Source organism: Gallus gallus, chromosome 14 (genome assembly GCF_016699485.2).
Source record: "Gallus gallus isolate bGalGal1 chromosome 14, bGalGal1.mat.broiler.GRCg7b, whole genome shotgun sequence".
Classification (NCBI taxonomy): Eukaryota; Metazoa; Chordata; class Aves; order Galliformes; family Phasianidae; genus Gallus; species Gallus gallus.
The window spans coordinates 1002639-1023718 of record NC_052545.1 but is presented as its reverse complement, the minus strand read 5'-3'; the positions used below and the strand labels follow the sequence as shown (position 1 = coordinate 1023718).

General features: G+C 37.5%; 2 protein-coding genes across 13 annotated transcripts in view; one reads left to right on the top strand and one right to left on the bottom strand.

Annotated features, from left to right (window-relative positions):
• Positions 1-7496, top strand: part of CCZ1 (CCZ1 vacuolar protein trafficking and biogenesis associated homolog (S. cerevisiae)) — a 14629-nt gene extending 7133 nt beyond the window's left edge. For 5 of the 7 annotated variants that reach the window (NM_001396927.1, NM_001396924.1, NM_001396925.1 and 2 more), the window contains 7 exons: positions 800-861; positions 1553-1664; positions 2570-2603; positions 2953-3070; positions 4640-4798; positions 5867-5994; positions 7141-7496. In NM_001396927.1, coding sequence (NP_001383856.1) covers positions 800-861; positions 1553-1664; positions 2570-2603; positions 2953-3070; positions 4640-4798; positions 5867-5994; positions 7141-7196 — 669 coding nt within the window. In that variant the 3' untranslated portion in view covers positions 7197-7496. The remainder of the gene's footprint in view (positions 1-799; positions 862-1552; positions 1665-2569; positions 2604-2952; positions 3071-4639; positions 4799-5866; positions 5995-7140) is intronic. The other 2 variants (XM_046900592.1, XM_046900591.1) reach the window with 1 other exon arrangement.
• On the bottom strand, positions 150-21080 carry RSPH10B (radial spoke head 10 homolog B). Of its 6 annotated transcripts, none has more exons than XM_004945098.5 (20): positions 20239-21080; positions 19459-19534; positions 19121-19189; positions 18699-18872; positions 18171-18256; positions 17428-17548; positions 16914-17090; positions 16056-16197; positions 15468-15589; positions 14804-14993; positions 14009-14120; positions 13295-13374; positions 13041-13189; positions 12293-12400; positions 11371-11547; positions 10761-10812; positions 10019-10129; positions 8703-8895; positions 8080-8321; positions 150-1007 (listed from the first exon to the last, which is right to left on the bottom strand). In XM_004945098.5, exons 1-19 carry the CDS (start codon positions 20490-20492, stop codon positions 8114-8116), a joined length of 2601 nt encoding a protein of 866 aa, XP_004945155.1. In that variant the 5' UTR covers positions 20493-21080; the 3' UTR covers positions 150-1007; positions 8080-8113. The 6 variants fall into 6 exon arrangements, with proteins under 6 accessions (XP_004945155.1, XP_003642186.2, XP_004945154.1 ...); XM_003642138.6 differs by having other exon boundaries at positions 8084-8321; XM_004945097.5 differs by having other exon boundaries at positions 150-8321.

The following is a 21080-nucleotide window of genomic DNA, read 5'->3' as shown; positions in this document are numbered from 1 at the left end:
TGCTCAAACTTTAGAGAGAATGCTAGGTATGTTCATAGCCAGCACCCTCAATAAAGCCTACAAACTGCTGAAGCAGAGCTGAGTCTTTTATAACTAATGGAAAGTGGGATTGAAATGTGTTGTATGGCTCTTCTCATACGCTTCTGTTATCATAGGAAAAGAGCGTTTTAATGCAAGTATTATTTTAAAATGAACTGATTTAAAAACATTCAGTTGGGCCTACCAAAGATGTACAGTGTTAATGCATATTAATGCTTGTAAGATTTTTTTTAAGGTAATTGAGTAAGTCATGTTGTTTTGTAGTTAATACATTGTTGATCAAGTACAGCAATTTTGACATTCAGCATCTTAGGAACTCCTAATTGACCTGAGTCTTCATCTAGCACCTCAGGGCTCGGTGAATTGAAGTTTCAAACTGCTTGAAGTGAATTTTGAAAGTCTTCAAGCCTTATTGGCAGAACCTTTTCACCTCCTATAACTGAAAAGCAAGCATCTGTGGCTTTTAGCAAGCTTTTCTAAAAGAGGACATTTGCCTCATGGTGTTTGTTTCAGTGTGAAATGCTGTTCAGACCACAAGGAGTTAGTTACCCTCCCTATCCCCCCCACCCTGGCAGAGCTCCATAAATTACATTTAAAAATTAATAAATAAGAAATCTGAATGCCCTGTTAGCAACTCTTGCACTTTAGCCAAGTGTTATTTTCTGCAAGTGGTTTGCTTTGGTATGACTTAAGAACAGTCCACAAAAAAATTAACAGGAAATACCTCTAAGCTGTTTTTTCTTGTTCCTTTTTGCTTCAGTTAGCAGGAAGAGATTCTCCAATACGGGCTGAAATGCCAGGAAATCTACAACATTACGGAAGGTAGCTCTTAATAATTGTCACCATCTACTGCTGCTTCCCTTGAGGGCAGAATGTTTGAGAGGAAGGAATTTATTTCGGGCTGCATGTTCCACACGTAGTTTATTCCATAGGCTATACAGTAGTCAGTGCCAAGTAAAACCTTACCTCTGGAAAAAAAAAAAAAAAGTATGCAGTAACAGTAATTAAGCCTTTTCTTCCCCACCATTCTTAATGTACTGCATGAAAAGTTTTGGCAGTGCTCCAGACACTTCCTTTCAGTCAGGCACTTGAGACAAAGGTGCATGTATCCAGTGATACTGTACTCAGTGTGTCAGGGTGGGCATGTAAGCAACTGGGCAACATCTGAATAATTGTGGATTTGGGCATCTTTCTTTAAACACTATAGTTTCCTTTGTTATAGCGTATTCTATTGGGATTGAAGCAGTGGCATGAGCTCTCCTGGCTTTCACCTCAAAGTTAAGTTCCTCTAGTACACTACTGTTCTACATAAAGCTCCTGGTGGAAAGCAGAGGATGCAGGCTTTCCCAGTGGCAGTGAAAAAGGGCTCTATGCTTCTCTGGATAGCTCAGTACTCATTGTATTCAGATCCATTCAAACATGCAAGTAATTGCTAACTTTACAAACATCTGTTAAATAAGAAAAACCAAAATACAAGAATGTATCACATCTGAGCTGTTAAATTATTTTATAGGTTTCTTACTGGACCCTTAAATCTTAACGATCCAGAAGCAAAATGCCGATTCCCCAAAATATTTGTTAACACTGATGATACTTATGAAGAGCTTCATCTAATTGTTTATAAGGTATTGCATTTTTCTCTGCAATTATTTCTCAAATCTAAGAATCTATATACAATGAGGAAACCAGTGATGCAAAATACTTGTGAATTGCATATAAACATTAATTGATAGGACCAGATTAAAGAGACAGAAAACTCTTTGGAATTTTGAGCAAGAAGCTTTGAAACTTGAATCCTCTTTTCCTCTCTCCTGTACCCCTCCCAAAATAACACTTCCTCAAAAACAAAATACCAGCCTTCAACTTTGAGATTTCATCTTTATATTGTATTAATAAATGGGGAGGAAGTTCCTAGCAGATTTTTTGTCCTTGCATAGAATGCATTTATTAATACATTTTACATTTATCCTACTTAAATCTCAGCACAGTTTACAGGGCGTAGCAGTTGGATAGATCAATATGATGGAAGGATTGGCATGATAGAAAGATGCTATGAAAGAAAGAAAGAAAGAAGATTGCTCACCCATATCAGAAGATTTGAGGTTCACAGGGCAAAGCCTCACCAGGGAAGGAACTCCAGAAAGGGATCCTTCCCCCGTGGCAGTCAGCCCTTAAATGAGGTCCAAGAGAGGTGCAGCCAGGCTCCACCTCTTCTTGTCCCACAGCTGAATTGCCCTCACCTGTGCTCCCAGGGCTGACAGGGTCTTCTCCCCAGGTGCTCAATCAGTGGTTTAGGCTGTGATTCAGCAGTTACCATACACAGGGTTTAAGGTGGCAACTATCCTGTGTTATGGATGATTGTAAAGAGATTATCCTGTTGACGGGTTGCCTTTAAACTGGATGAATTTTTAGTAATAATAGTAACTTTTTAAAAACTGGTTGACCAGTGTGTGACTTCACTGAAACACTGCCATTTATTTGAGGTGGCTGAAGTAACATGTATTTGTGTTTTAACTTTTTTTTCTTCCAGGCCATGAGTGCAGCTGTCTGCTTTATGATTGATGGTAAGTACCTGCTAGTATCACTTCTAAGTTGAGACATAGTTAATACAAAATGCATAAAGCTTGTTTTACTCTTGAAAACTACTCAAGTTAATTTCTTATTTGAGTTTTTTCTTCCTGAGTGCTTTTTATCGGTCTTTTGATTTTGCTCCACTGGTAATTCAGTTTACACAATAAAATGACTAAGTATTGCTTAAAGTTAACTTTACATATGATTTGCACAGTGCGTGAGTATAATTAAAAGAAATTGGTCCTAGGGCTTCCAATGATGTTTAAGGAAAGCAGCTACAGAAATTGTACCCTCTCTACTGTTGGAAGAGAATCTCACTTCTCCCTTTTCTTTACCACGTAGCTTCAATTCCACCCACACTGGAGTTTTGTCGTAAACTGGACAGCATTGTTGGGCCTCAGCTCACTGTGTTAGCATCAGACATATGTGAACAATACAACATCAACAAGAGAATATCAGGGTTTGTACCACATTTCTGCTTCTGTCAGAGTCCTGTATTAGCTGGTTAAAAATTAGGCTTATTGGACTGCTTATGTAATAGTAATGCGATCCTAAGTGTTGAAAGCACTGATTTAGCTGTGTATTTTAAACAACGTTTATCTACCCTTCTGTACCTTAAGCATTTATAAAGTCCCTGTTGTTGCATATTCAAGTCTCCCTGAAATAATAACATGCATATTATTTATACAGGAATGAACGTTTGTTGTATAGCTGAAACCTTTTTCCCCTACATGCAGAACTGCTGCAGAAAAAAGTCATGTAAACATTAAGATAAGAATTCTTATTAATTAAGATTCTGCCACCTCGTTCCCAAGCTGTTAACAGAGTATTCAGGTACAGGTGGAATATTTGGATTTTGCTTCTTTCATATGTGAAGATGAAACTAGCTGACCTGTGGAGATGCACAGTTCTGTGGGTTACTGTGCTTGCAGAAGTATATACAAGAGAGAGAAAACTTCAGTCTGCATTTTTACCCTGTATCTCCCTGCATGTTGAAATAGAAAAGCAGCAGTTCCTGTAAAACCTTAACTTCAGTTTATACTTCCCAACTTTTCTTGAGCAAAACAGAATCTCCTGAAGCTCACAGATAGCCCCTGGGCAATTAGAACATTTGAGTCTCGTAAAGAAAAAAAAACACTGCTGGCTCTGTGCCCACCTCCTCTCATTTGACTTCTGCTTTCCCAGTCTACCTGGGGGTCTTTTTAGATTACCTGCGACTGGCTTTGGCTGCTTTAACTCTTTTAAAGTTTAATGCCACAGTGTCCTGAAAACATGATACAGTTTCTTGAAACTAATTCATTGGAGTGACAGAGAGAAAGTATATCTAGTTGTTTGCTAAGGTGACTGGTGTCATCCCAGTATCTCCTTCATTCTGAATAATACATAGCCTGTAGTACCACTTGCTATAGCCAGGTTTTGCCAATTTAAATTTCCTATGGCTCCTACAGAATTACAGCTGTAAGTGACAGATGTTATATTACTGTAATAAAAGAGGAAATGGAGAAGAATAACCAAGGCAGTAGTTTGAAAATAGTCTCACCTGGCCACACAACTGATGATGGAATATTTAATCGCATTGATCAAGTCAGAGTTCTTTCTTTTTATGGCAGAAAAATTAAAGAGGTGAATGGAAGATTCCCAGTTAGTCAATTTAAAGACTAAGCCTCTGTTTAAAAACTAATCTGAGCTGATGTGGCAAGGAAACAAACCAGTGGAGAAAAAATAGCTTATAAGAAAGATGGAAACAAAATACTGCTGGTACATGGGACCAGGCTGTCAGACTCCAGTGTGTCTATTTCTTAGTAGCACAAGAAGAGGAAAAACAGATTTTTTTTCATTTTGTTTTCTCATTTAAGTATTGAAATGAAGTTTGATTTTGCCACAAGTTTTACTTGGTCTCTTCAATGTGAAAATAATTTCAGGATGTCTCAGTTTTACACTGGCTAGCTGATAACTGTTCTTTCTGAATCTTGTGCTTATGTACCGTGGCAGTATTTGCAAGTCACTTCCTTTTTCTGAATCTTCCTAGGGCTGAGAAGGAGCCTCAGTTTAAGTTCATCTATTTCAATCACATGAACCTTGCAGAGAAGAGTACCATTCACATGAGGAAAACACCCAGCGTATCACTTGCATCTGTACATCCTGACCTCATGAAGATTCTTGGTGATATCAATAGTGACTTCTCTAGGTAATGCTCAACTATTAAATAGTCTTTTAAGTCCTTCTGTCAGTTAAATTTTTTTTTATTTGTGAAGCTTCCATGCCTTTTTGACATGAATGACGTTCATATCTCTGTACGGTAGACTTTGTTATAGTGGTCATACTAAATATTTTGTGGTGGTTAGAAGTAGTATGTCATACATAAACTTTTCTTGTTCTTTAGAAAAAAAATAATTTAAAGAAAGGAGCAGGGCCTCTGTACTATATTATAAAATCTCAGCTGTTTGAAGCTTTAGAGAAACTGTAAGAAACTCAGGAGGGACCTGAAGCTTTATCTAGTGCTTTTGCACATAGGTCTGGCTAACCTCAGGCTAAGTAGAATAAAGAACAGGGAACCCTGCTTCATCCTACTGTACTGTATGCTCCTCTGAAATAGCTGGCTGCTTTTAGGGACCAGGTAGTAGATGGAATACAAACCTTGCAGTTATTACAGTACTGCTCCTAGAATACTAGCTTTCTGTAAATGGCATCCTCTTACCTATTTCATGGTGTGGAGACCTTCCTTTCACTACAAAATGATTGTGACGGCTACAGCTCTAACTAGGGGCTAACAGTTGTCCCACTTAAGTTTTTCAAGTTTTTCATTTTTCTTTAATTCAGAAAGTTGCATTTTATGGAAGTAATGGGTTAGTGACAGCCTTATATAACAGACCTAGTTGTTCAGCATGGTTGGGTTGTAGGTTTAACAACTTGATATGTGAGAGCCTACTATCATCACAGTATCTCCACCTGTTCTCTGGTCATGGTGACAAAACAATGTTTGAAGCATGTCCTTAAATTCCTGGAAGATAGGCGTTTTCTTCAGAGTAGCAGAGTGGTTGGCCAGCAGCCAAATTAAGAACTGTGTCCTTAGATGACCAAATCATTCTGTGCAGCTTATTTGTGAAGTTTTCATCTTGGACTGATGAATTATGCCAGAGTTAGTACTCTGATACTATACAAACACAACAAATTAGAACACTATTCATAATCATTTGTACTGAAAATTATTGAAAATCAGTTTGCCATCACGTTTACCTTCTGTAACTTCTTTCAGAGTTGATGAAGATGAGGAAATTATTGTGAAGGCAATGAGTGATTACTGGGTAGTTGGGAAGAAGTCTGACCAACGAGAATTGTATGTTATTTTGAATCAAAAAAATGCAAATCTGATTGAAGTTAACGGTAAGGATTGGCTTTTATTACCTTTAAATAGTTACTACTAAAATATCTGTCTATGGAGAAGTAATAAAATTAATCTGATCCAAAAGCTATAGACAGATTGATCTATGACAGACAAGACAAGGTAAGTTTCCATAAGGGTTTAGTCTGCCTTCCACCAGCTACAAAAAAACAGCAACATCATTTAAGATTTAAGATAATTTAAGATGCCTGCCAAATATTTACTCAGTTATTTTTCCTCCTTGAAATCAAAGAACTACTCTGTGAAGCTGAGGAACAATTAATGAAGTGTATTAGTTGAAAATTGTTATATCTGACTTTTGTCAGTGATCCATTAGTAGGTTATTTATACATCATGTCTCTCCTGTCATTGGTATTCATTCAGTTATTGTCTATTTTTGATGCTTTTTGAAGACTAATTTTCTCTTAAAGGGCAAATGAACCTGAAGATGCAGTAAGCTTTTAAATAGATTCATTTTTAAGAGGAGTAGTTTGAGTATTACTTGCAGTAACTTTGGGACTCTGTGTTTTAATGAGAGGCAGTACTCTCTCGCATGAATGATGGAAAAGAATTAGTTTTTTTGTTTTGTTTTTAAGATTACAGCATAATAATCTAAATTTTTGGGAGAGAAGCTGGTTGCATGATTTACATGACTGTTAGTTATTCTCCAGTCAAATCTGTTATACAGAAACCGTACATTTTCTTTGTGTGCCTTATAAATCCAGGAAGTACTGCTACCCCTGCACCATTGTCTGCCAAACTGCAAAAAGCTTTGCTAGCTTGATTTATTGTAACAAACTGTAGTAATCCCTCCTTCCTCTGAGAAGGAATTATAATATAGTTCCTTGCGCAGAAGCTAGGTATTCTGCTGTTGCAGTGTAGAGGTTTGACAAGACAAACGGTCCGTCCAACTCCCCCTCATTTACACTTTTGCCACTTACAGTTCCTCTTTCAGACAGACTGAAATTTCTGGCTTGACTCAACTTTCTCTTACTGAAAACAACAAAAAAAATTTTCTACAGTAGAACCTCTTTTTTTTTTTTGTCTATTTAATTGTATTCTACTTGATGCTAGCCCTGGTTCTTACATAGGTCCCTTTAAAATATCACAATTTCTAAAAATGTTGGGTTTTTTTGTTTGTTTTACAGAAGAAGTGAAGAAACTTTGTGCAACACAATTTAATAATATTTTCTTCTTGGATTGATCTGCAAAGGACTGATTTATAAAGATGTCAATGTCAGACACTTGTTCAACATGAAAAGTTATTAGTCATATTATTGACTGGAATAAGGACAATAGTAAAGCAATACTTGCTTTGTAAGAATCAAAATTTCTACTAAAATCTGTAAACTGATCATGAAATTTCTAGATTTTAAAAAGTTTATGTATGTGCAAACAAATTAAAAACCAGTCTGAATTCACCTGTACCATTCCATTCTGATGTTATGTGAATATTTTACTGGAAAATAAATTACAACTAATAATTGTTACACTTTTAAGGGCATCTTTTGATCTCTGTGTTGATTTGTATAAAATAAGCACAATGTCACACTGCCATGAAATGTGAAATGAGACTGGTTACAAAAGACCTCTGACCAGGTAACCTTCTAGCTCCATTTCTAAGCTGATCTGATTTTAACAACTCCTGCTTTGATTTACCTCTTTTGTTGTCAAATTCCTACCTTCAAGTATTCCCCAGATACAATCAGATGGGACCACAAAAAATACTTATTTGGCTTACTTCATGTAAGTAAAACTGATTTAGCATGAAACCATTTACTTTAGCAATACCGTCATGATAGGGAATGTAAGTTCTGTGTGGGCTTAACACTGATACAAGTTTTAACTAATTATCTAATGTTGATTGCTGGAATAGCTTTGTTTATCTCTGCAGAGGGTTACACTTTATTTAACTGCCCACATATTCCTTTTCCCAGGGCCCTTTGTTTAAGGACAGATGGCCCTGAAGTTCAGTTTCCTTCTAAAAACAGCAAATCTCACTTTTATAGCACTTGTGATTTGTGATGTGGAAGTGTTATTTGGTGTGGGTTTTGGCTTGTATTTTTTTTTCTTCAAAGAACACTTACATACTTGTCAGTTTAGTGGATTTCATCAGAAGATTTACTTCCTCCTCCTCTTGGTTCCTGTAGGCACCTTGGTAACAGCTGGGGGTGGTACAGCAGATGCCTCTTCCTTTGGAGGGGGTGCTAACTGTGCACCGGGCTCTTCTAACTCCTTAAAAACTGTACTCTTAGACTCCAGTGACACTTCTTCTTCTGCAGCTTCTTTCTGCTTTTTTGCATCTTCTGCTTCTCTTTCAGCAATAAGTCTGAGTGAACAAGATTTAAATTTACGTACTGCAGTGAGGGAGACTCATCTATACTGGACAAGCAGTTGCAACTATACTCACAGTATGAACTGAGAAGCAGGAAGCCCAGCTACTTAGTTTTGCAAGTCCAATTTACAGTATGCAAAAAAACATTTGACTTGACTCCCCTTATATAGAGCAGGGATTAAGTGCCAGGAAAGACATTTCTGTAACCTGAAAGCAGCCTGTAATCATTAGTCCTGACAGCCATTAAGTCACACAAGTTACATTCTGTGTGTTACATTCTATATTCAGATGAGCTGGTTGTGGTATGCTGTACTACTTTATTAAAGCAAATTTTGGATTTTCAGTAATTTCGTTAATAGAAGGTAAAATACTCACTTTGCTATCTCCTCATCCTTCTTCCTTCTCAGCTCAGCTAACTCAGCATTCCGTATTTGATTTTCTTTTATTTTTGCCTTCAACACTTTTTCATGGTGGTAGGCAGGAAAAAACTTGTTCGTAAAAAAGATTTGCACTTGATACATCCACCAATCAAATTCCTTATCTTTTCCAGTTTGGGCTTCCAGTTCATCTGCAACATGCAAGTTAAGTGGGTATTTGTAAGAATATTTCTATTTCAAATACCTTTTGTAATACAATATTTCACATCTGAAATTCTGCCAGAAAAGTCTGGCTGCACTGATGATCCTCCACTCCACATCTGTGGGCAATGCACATTTGCTTCTGCATAGAATGCAAAATGACAACTGTGAAAAACTTATGACTGCAAGTGGAAAGGGATGGCCCTTTTGTAAGTCTTCAGTGACTCATCTCTGGGAACAATGTTAGAATAAACATTCCCCTTTAATCCTATGACAAATGTTTTAATTATGCAGTAATCTGATGACAGGTCAGTATCTGTGGCTCCTGTAGGTGGGGGAACAAAGGGATGGAACTGACTACTGAAAGAACAGAAATATATCCAATGGCTGTATCTATTGACAAAGCAGCCTAGAGCCCATCCAGTGGTTCTTTAAGAATTTTTTTTTTTCAGATTTAACTTTTCAGTTATTGGAGTGAAAGGTCTGATGACTTGTTCAAGTAAGAACACCTTGCCTACTTGTTAATGCATTCAGTTTCTCTGCCTGTGTAGCACTAACAAACACAAAGAGCCAAGCCTGCTAACCAGTCAGAAGGGGGATGGCATTAAAGGTGAGAATAACAAATAAGGTTAGTAGACTCTGCATATGAAAATACACTGAACATACTCTTTTGCATGAACATTGGCCTGCCATAACACAAAACATTCTACCCCAGCTAACAGTGACACACTGCTCTTGAATATGCAAGTAGCAGTTCCTAACTTAAGCAAAAGAAGCCAAAAGTAGATGTAATGTATTTTATTTGTCCAAGATTGAAATACCCACAAAGCACATAAAAACTAAAGTTTGCAGATGCCCTACATATAAGATGTGGCATTTTAAAACTATGAAAGTTATTTAAGTTAGGAGTACTTAAAATTCTCATTGATTAAATTTCACTTTCTTTTAAATTATTGCTTTAAAAATTTTCTTCAAAAAACTTGTCTCCAGAATTAATGATGTTCATTTACTGCCCTCTTGTGACAGGCTGAAATCTGAATATACAAATAAAATTTCACAATTAAAGGAGAGGCACAGAGGATTTGGTGTCTTAGGAGAGTAGGAGTGCTTTACCTATCAATTCTGACGTTGGAGAGAAATCCTGTTCTTTTTCTGCATCCCAACTGGACAATGGCCGAACATCTTTGACACTGCCATGAGTTGTGTGGGATGACTGGACACTACCTAGTATTGCAAATATAGAAACGTTGGAATGACTCAGTCTGTAATTCTGCATGCTGATCTTCAGCATAAACAAGAATAAATTGCCACTGACGTTCCAGCTAGGCTGGTGGCTGAAAAACTTCTGTACCAATGAAAAGATCTATAGTGGACATGCAGTACAGAGTTTGACCTTCTGTTTCTATGCCCTGCATCTGTTTCTAGTATAGTAATATTAATAGTACTAATATATATCATATATATATATGTATTATATATATATATATATATATATATAAATAACTATTACTAATAGTAATAGCTGTTTCTATTCATATGGAGCAGACAAGTAAGAATTTAATTTTAAAAAGTTTCCAAGTTAGTTTTCTTAAGGAAAAATGTGTTAGCTTATAATTAAAAAACACTGAAAGAGATTGAAACTCACCCAGCTGAGCATAGCAGCTGTTGGAAGCCAAACATGAAGAGGTAAACCCCTTGGGTTAAGTACAGAAAAGAATGCCTATACCCTCTGTAATTACGTGTCCAACTGTTTCAATGATTAACTACTGTTTTAATCACCTTTAAAGCTGTAGCAAGAGTGTATGTCCTCTACCACCCCTGCCTATGGATGCTTATGATTAACTACAGTACTCACCCATTAGAAATTCTTGAAGAGTTTGCCCTCTGTCTTCACAAGGTCTCAGCACCTAGCAAGAAGTTTAAAATTCAGTTAATAAATGCTGGGTCTTGTGTTGAAATTCAATACTGAAATCACATTGTTCCACTTTAGTTTACATAGAAAATACCAACTAACATTCTAAATAAGACTAGCAAGGGTTCTTACAGGTGAAAATGCTTTGTTAGCTATAGAAATGCACCACTTTTAGGCTCATACATACATATAGGCACAGAAGCACATTATATTTAACATTAGGTGAAATGCTAGCCCCTTTCAAAACTTAAAATTACTTTGGCTTCTCTGCCACCCATGGTAGGGTGCACCAGTGTCACAGGCAGCATCTTACAACCTAGTAAATCATTATTCAAAAAATTAGCAGAAAGAAAAGAGCACAATGGGAAGATGCCAACAGCTTGAAGGCCACTCTTACACATCGGTTTTGACACTCCACTAAAAGCAGGAGAGGCATCTCTGCCACCAGTCTGTCCACTTGTTGAGCAGGAGACTTATGTTTGGGCTTTTGCAGGGCCTGACTTTGCTCTCTTTAAGTGCACAATAATATTTAATCAGTCTGCATCAACTTTACCTGGGAGGGAGAATACTGTGTGTAGAAAGGCACGTTTGCGGTTCCTTCAGAGAAACCCTCCATTCTAAAGCTACTTCTTTTCTGATTATCTCGATCTACCTGCTCCTTAATCACATCACTGGTAACATACACCAATGCACAATGAAGAAGAGCTTCAACAAATTCAAGAAAAACCAGCTAAAGTAAAACAAACAGTGATTAATTAATTCATTTTTGCAAAATCTCATTACAGATACATGTGTCTAAGCAAGTGAGGAACTCAAAAACTAACTGTGAAGCCCCGCTAGCTTCATATGTCTACTCGTAGGTTCCTGCTTTGAAAGAAAAAAATGAAAATGGCCAAGGCACCAAAAATTCAGGAGGTGATACACTGTGTTATCCCTTCTACGGGTCACTTTAAAATATTGCCAAGATTTTTGTTGTACCTGGAGTTACAAGAAATTTATCTCTCTGAGTAGTAACATACAGTACTGCCAACACTTCAAATGTTCAATTGTGTATGATGTTTCTAAAACCCCCAACAACAGGCATAACAAATCCTTTATTAACACACACACAGTGTATATCAGATACTGTTTAAAATCACTAATTCAATTATGTCATTTATAATAGATTGTCAATATAAATCAATATAAATGATTGATAATGTATTATCTGTAGGATCAGCACACAGGCATAGTAATAATAAAAATATAGAATACTAAGCTAAACTAGAAGATACAGACAGAGCAACAGAAAATAAAAACAGTACAAAGATTGTAGTCTTCGTTTTTTCACAGTAAATGACATTTTCTTCCTGTTCTAGCAGACAGGGAGCTGCAACACTTTCTAAAGTTAATTTTAATTGTTCCTGTAGCAATGAACCGTAGTTACTGAGTAGCTGTTATTGTTTTAGTAGCTGTTATTTCCCCCCCTTACACACCTCCTGCTCCAGGTTGCTACTGTTGCTGTCATGTAGGGAGGGACCATCTTTGAAAAGTATTTCCACAAGTCTTGCAGCAGTTAATTGTTTGCCGAGAAGTTTAAAATCCTGAGTAAGATTAAAGATTACATTTTAACAGACCTAACCCAACTCTCTTTAAAGCCTCTGTCAAAATTTGTACTGGTTTCAACTGATATTTCCACAACATAATTAATGATAGACTGAAATTCTGGCTCTACGGAATTCAATTTTTCTGAGAATTCAGAAACAATGTTAAGGGAAAAAAAAAGAAAAAAAAAACCTGAGAAAGCTCATAAATGATAATACCAAATATTACAGTTTTGTCATCTGATAGTTTTATTAAAGAAAGTTCAAGGAAAAAGAAAGGCTTGGGTTTAAACACAGTGACTCAGAACCCAGTTATATCGATTGGAATTGTTCCTAGCCTCTGGATCTAGCCTTGGATTGCTGAATTGTAGTAAAGAATCTCATGACCAAGATGCAGTACATTAAATTTATGCCTTGTTAAAATTCTTTACTGCGTTACTTAAAAAGTTGCCAACCTTTGAGTTGCAGTAGCATGATACTTCAGCATATATATTTTATGAGGGGGAAAAAAAGGCAAACATTTGTTTAAGATTTGATGATTTGAAATGATCAAGTAAGAAATCAGAAGGCAATCCTTTAAAATGCCCATATAAACTGAACAAAGTGCATCTAATCACACAAAAAATAGTTAGAGGATTACATTCAACATCCAAAGGAACTGCCTCATTTTCATTGTGGGTTCAAACGGAGGTCTGGCATTCTGACGACAAAAAGCTCTGTATATTTCCCAGCATTTGTCAATGTACCTCATGGCAAAAACAGCACGATGCTGTTCAGAAAATAACAAACCTGTAAAAAATTCATTGGGAAAAAGCAATGGTTACAGTAAGGCCAGGATGTCTGCAGTAATAATTGATGAACTGCACACAGCACAGAAGAAATTCTCTTACTTACCCTGAACATGACATGCAGTGGGAATAACATTCCTGGACATCATTTCAGTGAAACACTTATGCAAGTAAAGACCTTTATCTCTACAATTGAAACAAAAATTACTTTTTTCTTTCTTTCTTTTTCTTTCTTTTTGCACAAAAAGTACAAGGAAAGCTTTTATTTTTGTTTGAGTACATTTATCCTGCAAGATTTTACAACAGCTTTTTTTGGACAATTCTGTGAAATTCAAGGCTCTTGGAAAACAGTTCTTCTCAAGACCATCTTGAATACTACTCTCTTACATAGAATCAAAGAAAGAAGATTCACATGTATGTTCAATATGAAAAGGCTGCTTCATTAATGTCAAAGACATTACATAGACATTTCAAAAGCACCCTCATGTAGTAGGATCAAGAGCCCACTTAAATTCAGCACTCTACTTTGGTCTTTGAAAACATCTGCTACTATTTATATAGAATAATAAGAAGCTATGTACTGTGTACATATACCAGCTCCAAAAGCACTAACGTATGGCTGCTGCAAAAACACACCCGGGAGTACTTTGTTAGCAGTCCCAGAATCACTTACTGAGATACTTTGCCTGGTATCAGAACAATACCACAGAACGAACAACTAAAGGTGCAAAAGCAGATGCCTTGTGCAAAGGAGAACAAGAGAGGAAAAAAAAAATCAAACATGACTTTGAAATAAATTTCACTGAAAGATGAAACTTACTTGTATTCCTCATGATAGATATGAAATGATAGATGAATAAGGTGAGATAAAAATGTTCTAAACAGTAAAGTCTCATATGGAGAATGTATCTCCTCAAGTGGTGTTTTATCACCTAAAAAAATTGAAAAAATACCTTCTGTTGCCATCATGTAGATTAAAATCCTTATGACTGTACCGAGCTTATAAGTTTCCTATCCTATCCAGTTATCCCTAACTGTTGCTGTGAAACAAATGAGACCAGACATAGCACCCTTTTCAAATAAGCAGGGCAAGGGAACACAGTATATCTATAGCTTAATCTTATCATCTCTCTTTCTAAACATTCATCTCTGCAGAGTATATGAATGGAAGGTGAAGCAGAGCTGGAGTTAACCCCTTAATGTACTGGGGACACTACTGTGCGCCTTTGTGATAAAGGTCCACTCGCAGTCTAAATAGAGCTGATGCAATAACTAGCTCTACAGAGGAGAAAAAAAATACTACATTCAAACCCAAGTTAAGAACATGGAAAACAGTATTAAAGATTTTTGTCTTTTACTCGTCCTTCTCAGACTTCTTAAAACTGCATTTAACTGCAATGGCAAGATCAGGAACAAATACAGCTTTTAAATAGATAGCTCTTTAGAACCATTTTTAAGTGGTATTTTAATTTCACATTTTTCTCACCTATGCCCCTGAAGTGTTTGTAAAAGCATTAATACAACCACTGAGAATTCACAGGCCACTTAACAACAAGACTAGAGCTTCACTAATAAAATTCCTTGATTCCAGACCCTAATCAAAGGAAATACAAACCACTCAACATCCGATCCATTTCAGCAAGAGTCATACTGGAGTGATGGAAGCAGCAGTCCTTCAGAAATCTCCAAAACTGGAGCCTGGTCATAAGGAAGGTGTTGTCAGGAGAATCATTACAGCCTAAGCTGCTGTAAAAGGTGTAAACTCCTCTCAGTTTTGTAATATGTCTCAACACAGCAAATTCTACCTAAAACAAGCAGGACATGTTTTCAGTATAGTCTCCTAGCAATTAGAAATCAGCTCATATGGAGCATATAAAGCTTTGATTTTTAAAATTTCACACTCCAGAGTATGTTTCTGGTTAGGGCTCAGGACAGCATTACTCAAATGAAGTTACAGTATGTATTTTTTGGTGATGGACAAAAATAAGTTTGTCTCTATCTGCTAGCAGACAAACCCTCCAGTAGCTGGAAGCAGCTGCTGACTGCCCTTCCAAACACACTAACATATTTTTTATTGTTTCTGAGTGGCTGCTTAGGAAGAGTCAGTACCATCTATTCATTCTTTGTGCCTTTCTGTTTCCATGGCCTTTGGATTTCAGAATAACTCATGAATGGAAAGACTTACTTTAATACCTCTAAGTCAGAAATAAGATAATGAGAAACTTGCTGGAGGAAAAAAAAAAACAAAAAACTAAATACACCAGGCAGAAGGCTCTTACTTGTTTCACTTCTTCTTGCCTCTCTTCCCTTGGCAACAAGTTAAGCAGTGAAGATATATCTAATTCAATATCTGATCCCAGAGCAGATGGGTTTTCTGAGTTGTTAATGATTCTGATTGTTTCTAACACACAAATAAATTAGAAGCAAAAGAAAATTAAATACATACACACAAGGAAAATAAAACATACACAATTCCAACTTATTTTACTAACTTCAGGGAATAATAGCCTCCTTTACAATGAGCAGAATATTCTTTAATAATCAACAGTATAACCATCAAAATGTAGGGTTTTTTTTTCAAATCCAAGCACTAACAAAAAAAAATGCAAATATTACATATGCCATTAAACTTCAAGATAACACGGTTTCCAAACTGTTAGAAGATGCAGTAGGAACTCATCACTCCAAGTGTCACACACTAGAAATGAGACAAATAGAAGCAAAAGCATTAACTATTAAAATAACTTGTCTTCACCAAAGTTCCCCAAAGAACTCGGTCTGACCCCGTAATAAGTACAAACAGACTCACATTAGAGAAAAACGAGCAACAAAAGGTAAGCTGTTAGAACTTGTGTTAAGTTACTCACCAGAACCAGAACAACTTCCTGAGCAAATGGCATTCAGCTTTGGAGCACTCACTGCATCCAGCTGAAAAGAGGGACATTCTACCATCTTATCACCTCTAAACTCTCCTTCGTAAATACTTCCATTCTTGAAGACAAACTTGCCCTACAGACATTCAATTGGTTAATTTCAATATAAATTCTCTTATGTAATAAAAGACTAGGAAAAAATACTACTAACGCTCTTGATTAAACTTTCTTTTAACAATCTTGGTTAAAATGCAACTATGAGATAAAGTAAACCAAAGAACTTTTCATATCTTTTATATTATGTCACCTGTTAAAGCACACTGCTGGGTTAAACAACTGTCAATATATCTTTTAATTTTATAATATATTTTGAGAGAAAAACTTCCCCCCATACAGAAAACTGCAGTCTTTCTTAATACTTCAACAAGCTGCCCACAGTTGTGTCTGGTTTTTTTTGTTTGTTTGTTTTTGTTTTTGAACAAAATTGTCTGCTAATATTAGAACCCCTCAGCACAAAGACAGCTTGAAATTCATTAGCTCACAGGAGGAAAAGTACTGAGCTGCTGCTGCTAAAGTCAACATGCAGCCACTGCACTGAAAATCTTCACAGTAAAATGTATTTCATTATATTCATAACATGCTTCTAACTACAGAGTCAAACAGTGGTCCAGGAAGGTCCCTGAAAGCGCCCCATCTGCTCTCAGTATTCTCTGTGTTTTATGTTCAGTTTTCATATATGACATAAGTGAAATGCAGTTCTTGGTACAGGAATCTAGAAATCCGCTACACAAGAGCATAATGATCTTTTCCGGTGTTGCCTGTAGGTTTGTCTCACTACTCATCAGCACACACCTTGCCATGCTTCTTATTATGAGCCCATTCACCATCGTACACCGCTCCACTGGCATAGATGAACTTCCCACGTCCGTGGCGCTCCCCGTTCACAAAGTCCCCCATGTACTTATTCCTCAAGGGATACTGCGATGCAGGCATTCTCTTCAGAAACCACACGTGGGTGCCATATCCATGCTGAAAAATATTTCTGTCTTAAAAAATATTTTTAAAAGTCTTTGGAAGAACTACAAGAACCACATTCTAGAAGAATGACATAAATCGCTCTGAAAGTTAAGAAGGTTTTAATTTCCTATGAGAGAATTAAATTACGATTTTTAAGAGTTAAGTTAAAAACCTATGAAAAACATCAACACCGCTAACATGTGAATCAAGTTACAACAACCGGCAGAGATTGAGAAGATATGCCAACAAAATCACATCAAGCTCCTTAATACTGCACAATACCTACCAAATTTTAACTGACTAATGGGCAGACATTCAGCTAGAGAGATTCCAAAGAAGAAATTAATACCTGTACGCCGTACACCCACTGTCCAACATACTCCTGATCAGCTGTCAGCCACCTCATTCTTCCCTTTCCATGACGCACATTTTTCTCCCAGTGACCTTCATAGGTATTTCCAGACTTATAGCTGGGAAAATTTTTTTAAAGGGTTAGGATTCATTAGGAATGAGCTTCTACGTGGGTATTACAAAAATAGGGTTTACACAAAACCTCAGTGTTAATAAATTTCGCATTTCTTAGTGCTAAATAATAGCATTAATTTGGCTCAGCATGGATGCACAGGTTTCACTGTATGCACTGTTAACTCAATTTTAATTTACAATCTTTTGTAAAAATATTAACTAATCTTTCACTCTGAAGAGCCTTTATCATAACTTATCAAATTATTAGTTTGTAAATCATTAGACCAAATAATTTATTTAATCACAAAAGCACTTCCATCCATTCAAATCAATTGAACTGATTTGTTTTGAAATGTTGCCCTCTGGTCTACCAAAGCTGAGGTGGAATTATTTCATCTTTTTAAGACTTTCTTTCCAGCAATAACCAGGATAAATACACCAACATACAAGTTTAAGTTACAGAGAAGATCTGTTTTATGACCATCAAGCATTCCATACAATTATTTATTCCACTGCAGAAAATACATAACACTATGAATTGGTAGCATTTGCATCTGTTTTCTAACAGGAAAAAACGTGTGATATTTTATGAAAGAAAAAAAAGAACCAAAGTGGTATCATCTTTACCATCTTATTCCCCATCCTTCTTTGACGTTATCTACCCAGTCACCTGAGTACCAAGACATATGTTCCTGGTCATAATAAATGGTGCCCTGAAACAAAGAGTATGGTCAATTTAGAATCAATGCCTAAATAATCATCCACATAAAACAGAATGTCACTTGGTCTGCCTAAGTGGTCTTTGAGGTGCAATCACTTTGTCTTTTGCAGGTAGCAACATATTATTTTGTGGCTACGGATGCAGGCAGCAGTTTTGACATTGTCAACCGGAACAACCAAAAGGACAAGCCAAATCACAGACCAATTATTCTTTTGGCATACCATTCATCCTCTTTACTACAAACGAGATCCCAACCCAACAGTTTCTGTTAGTATCTATGACCTTATAGAAGGTGCTAATGATAAAGGAATCTCTATATGGTGTCAGGCTGTGTAGTGACATAAAACATCTTTGTGAAACCTTTGCAGAAAAGTAATTGTGTTTCTAGAAGATGTTCCCTCGAAACTGTGTTCTCCTTTGGTGTTTTTATTTACCTTTCCATGTCTTTTGCCTTTATACCAGTAACCAATGTAAGAAACTGGATGGATACCACTCCGGAAAAAGCCAAATCCATGCCTAAGTCCATTTTTGACTGAGCCTTCATAAATACTGCCATCATTCCACATATAGTATCCATGAAACATCTGCACATTCTTAACAAACGTTCCCTAGAAGATCAAATTACAGCATTTAAAAAACATAAGGCACGTGACTCTGTTCCTCCTCAATGCAAGGAAGGTATAACCAGCTTTCTCCAAGAACCCAGGTTTGCGACTGAAATCACTGCCATAGTTCTGCATTTACCAACTGTACTGTACCAATTACTGTAACATCACTTCTTTACTCAAATTTACACAAAATTTACACATCTAATTGGCTGTAATAGTGTTCAGTCATAAGGTGTATTGCACCTTACCTCATACTTCACTCCATCAGCCCATGTGTAAGTCCCTTGTCCATGCATAAACCCTTCAGAAAACATGCCCTACAAAGTGAAGAGAATGCCATTGTTTGCAAATTTATTCCTACCACAACTAAAGCAACAGTTGACTACAAGAACCTAAACTAACATATGAAACTCCAAATAACAGTTTCCATTGAAGTTTCAATGCCCGAAAACAGCAGAGCTTTCAACACTTACACATTTCAAGCACTCAGCCCTCATCCACATTAAAAGAAACAGCCCATTTGTTCTAGAAAGGTAAGGTCATTGATTCCTACTAATTTTTTTTATTTATTAACTTATGCACTCACCTTATATATATTTCCTCCCTCAAAAAACGCAACACCTTCACCCTCATACAACCTACGAACTTTGTCACCTTCATAGCTGCAAAGAAAACAAACTAAAGATGAACATTCCAAGTTGCTGCCAAGAAAGCAAAATTGCAGCAGAGAAAATAAATAACTCTGATTTACTGTGGATTGCATGCAGGTCCCTTGCTGCAGCTCTGTTTTCTACACAAGATACAACACTTGTGGCTTTCAGCATCTTGCCTGTAGTATTTTATATCATTACTGCGTTGCTTCAGACCTCAATTTTTTTCCCATTAAAAACAAATAAACAAACATACTGTTAGCATTTATTAGCTTACAGCCAGGCAACCTGGTGAGTATGTGAAACATTGCATATACTTTCCTTGAATTACCAAAGGATTTGTTAAGAAATAGCATTCACCTGTTTCCCTCAGTACAGGACAATCATAAGGGATACAGAGAGTCCAAAACATTGAAAGGCAGCAACAACAGGAAATTAAGTGATGTGAATATGTTTTCTACACAAACCGCCTGCACCTTTAGCCCATACCAAAGAACAAGTCTCCCAGCAGGCAGTGAGTTCCAGCAGCACTGCAGGATCCAAGCAGGGCGGTAGAATTTCTGTGCATCACTGTAACATGGTGTCAGTGTCTCAATAACTTCCCTCACTGCCTCAAATCAAGAGTCTGACCTGTATTTCTATGACGTGTAGCAGGTATATCAGAGATACCGAAACAAGAATTCCCAATCTAACTGACAGACTTGTACCAAACATACCTTTTCACAATGAGTTGAGTAAGAATGGGCTCCTGGTAGTATGGAGGAACGTCTTGTTGGCCGGGAGGTCCCTCTGCTTTCTCTATTTCTTTATCTGATTCTGCTGCACTCGCTTGTGCTTCTTCCACCTCGTCGGCGGAGGCGTGCAGACCTGTCAGCTCTGTGGGACTACTCTCAGCTGCAGCGCTGGGTGCAGGGGCAGGATGGGTGGGCTTCTCTGACTTCTTGCCATCCTTCTTCTTATCCTTCGCCATAACTACTGAGATGTCTCAACCTCTACTTTCCTTCTGAGTACCTGCCGTCTTCGTATGCAAATATTTCCCCCGCTATCCAATACAGAAACCAAACAGACACCAAAGGGCGGACAGTGCAGCCGGCCGCATCGCCACGTGTTCCCTCACCGTAACTACGGTAACTCCTCTGAGCTCCGGTTTGCGGCAGTCACACCCAGGGTCGGCCTCCAAACCACCCCAGCAGCGGCAGCAGGTTTGTTTTTGCTACACAAAGGGGCCCGTCTATCGTGGGCGCTTTTTCGGGCCTGGATTCAATCACGTGTGAAGGACAAACCCCCTTTAGCTGTGCGGGCAGCCCGCTGAGCCCGGCCAGGTGCAGCTGCCACAGCTCCGCTTCTGTGGGGCTGCGGGCTCAACACGGCCTAATTAGCCATTACGGCTGACAGAAACGAGGCCGTTTCGCCAGGCAGCACTTACAGGAAGGCTCCGGGACAGCGAGAACAGCTGGACTCACACAAATCCCCACTTTTTCTCCACAGATCAGCGACCGCGGCGTTACAGCACAGCAAATCAAAACCCAGCGCGGCCCGGAGCGCGGCGCGCGCCGCC

Excerpts from the sequence above, each read along its gene's own strand:
- RSPH10B (XM_004945097.5), bottom strand. The coding sequence starts at position 20,492 with ATGGCGAAGGATAAGAAGAAGGATGGCAAGAAGTCAGAGAAGCCCACC. Across the intron at positions 16,198-16,913 it reads ATAATAAGAAGCATGGCAAG|GGCAAGTTTGTCTTCAAGAA; the intron begins GTGTGTGCTGAT and ends GAATGTCTGTAG. Across the intron at positions 13,190-13,294 it reads CACTGCATGTCATGTTCAGG|GTTTGTTATTTTCTGAACAG; the intron begins GTAAGTAAGAGA and ends AATTTTTTACAG.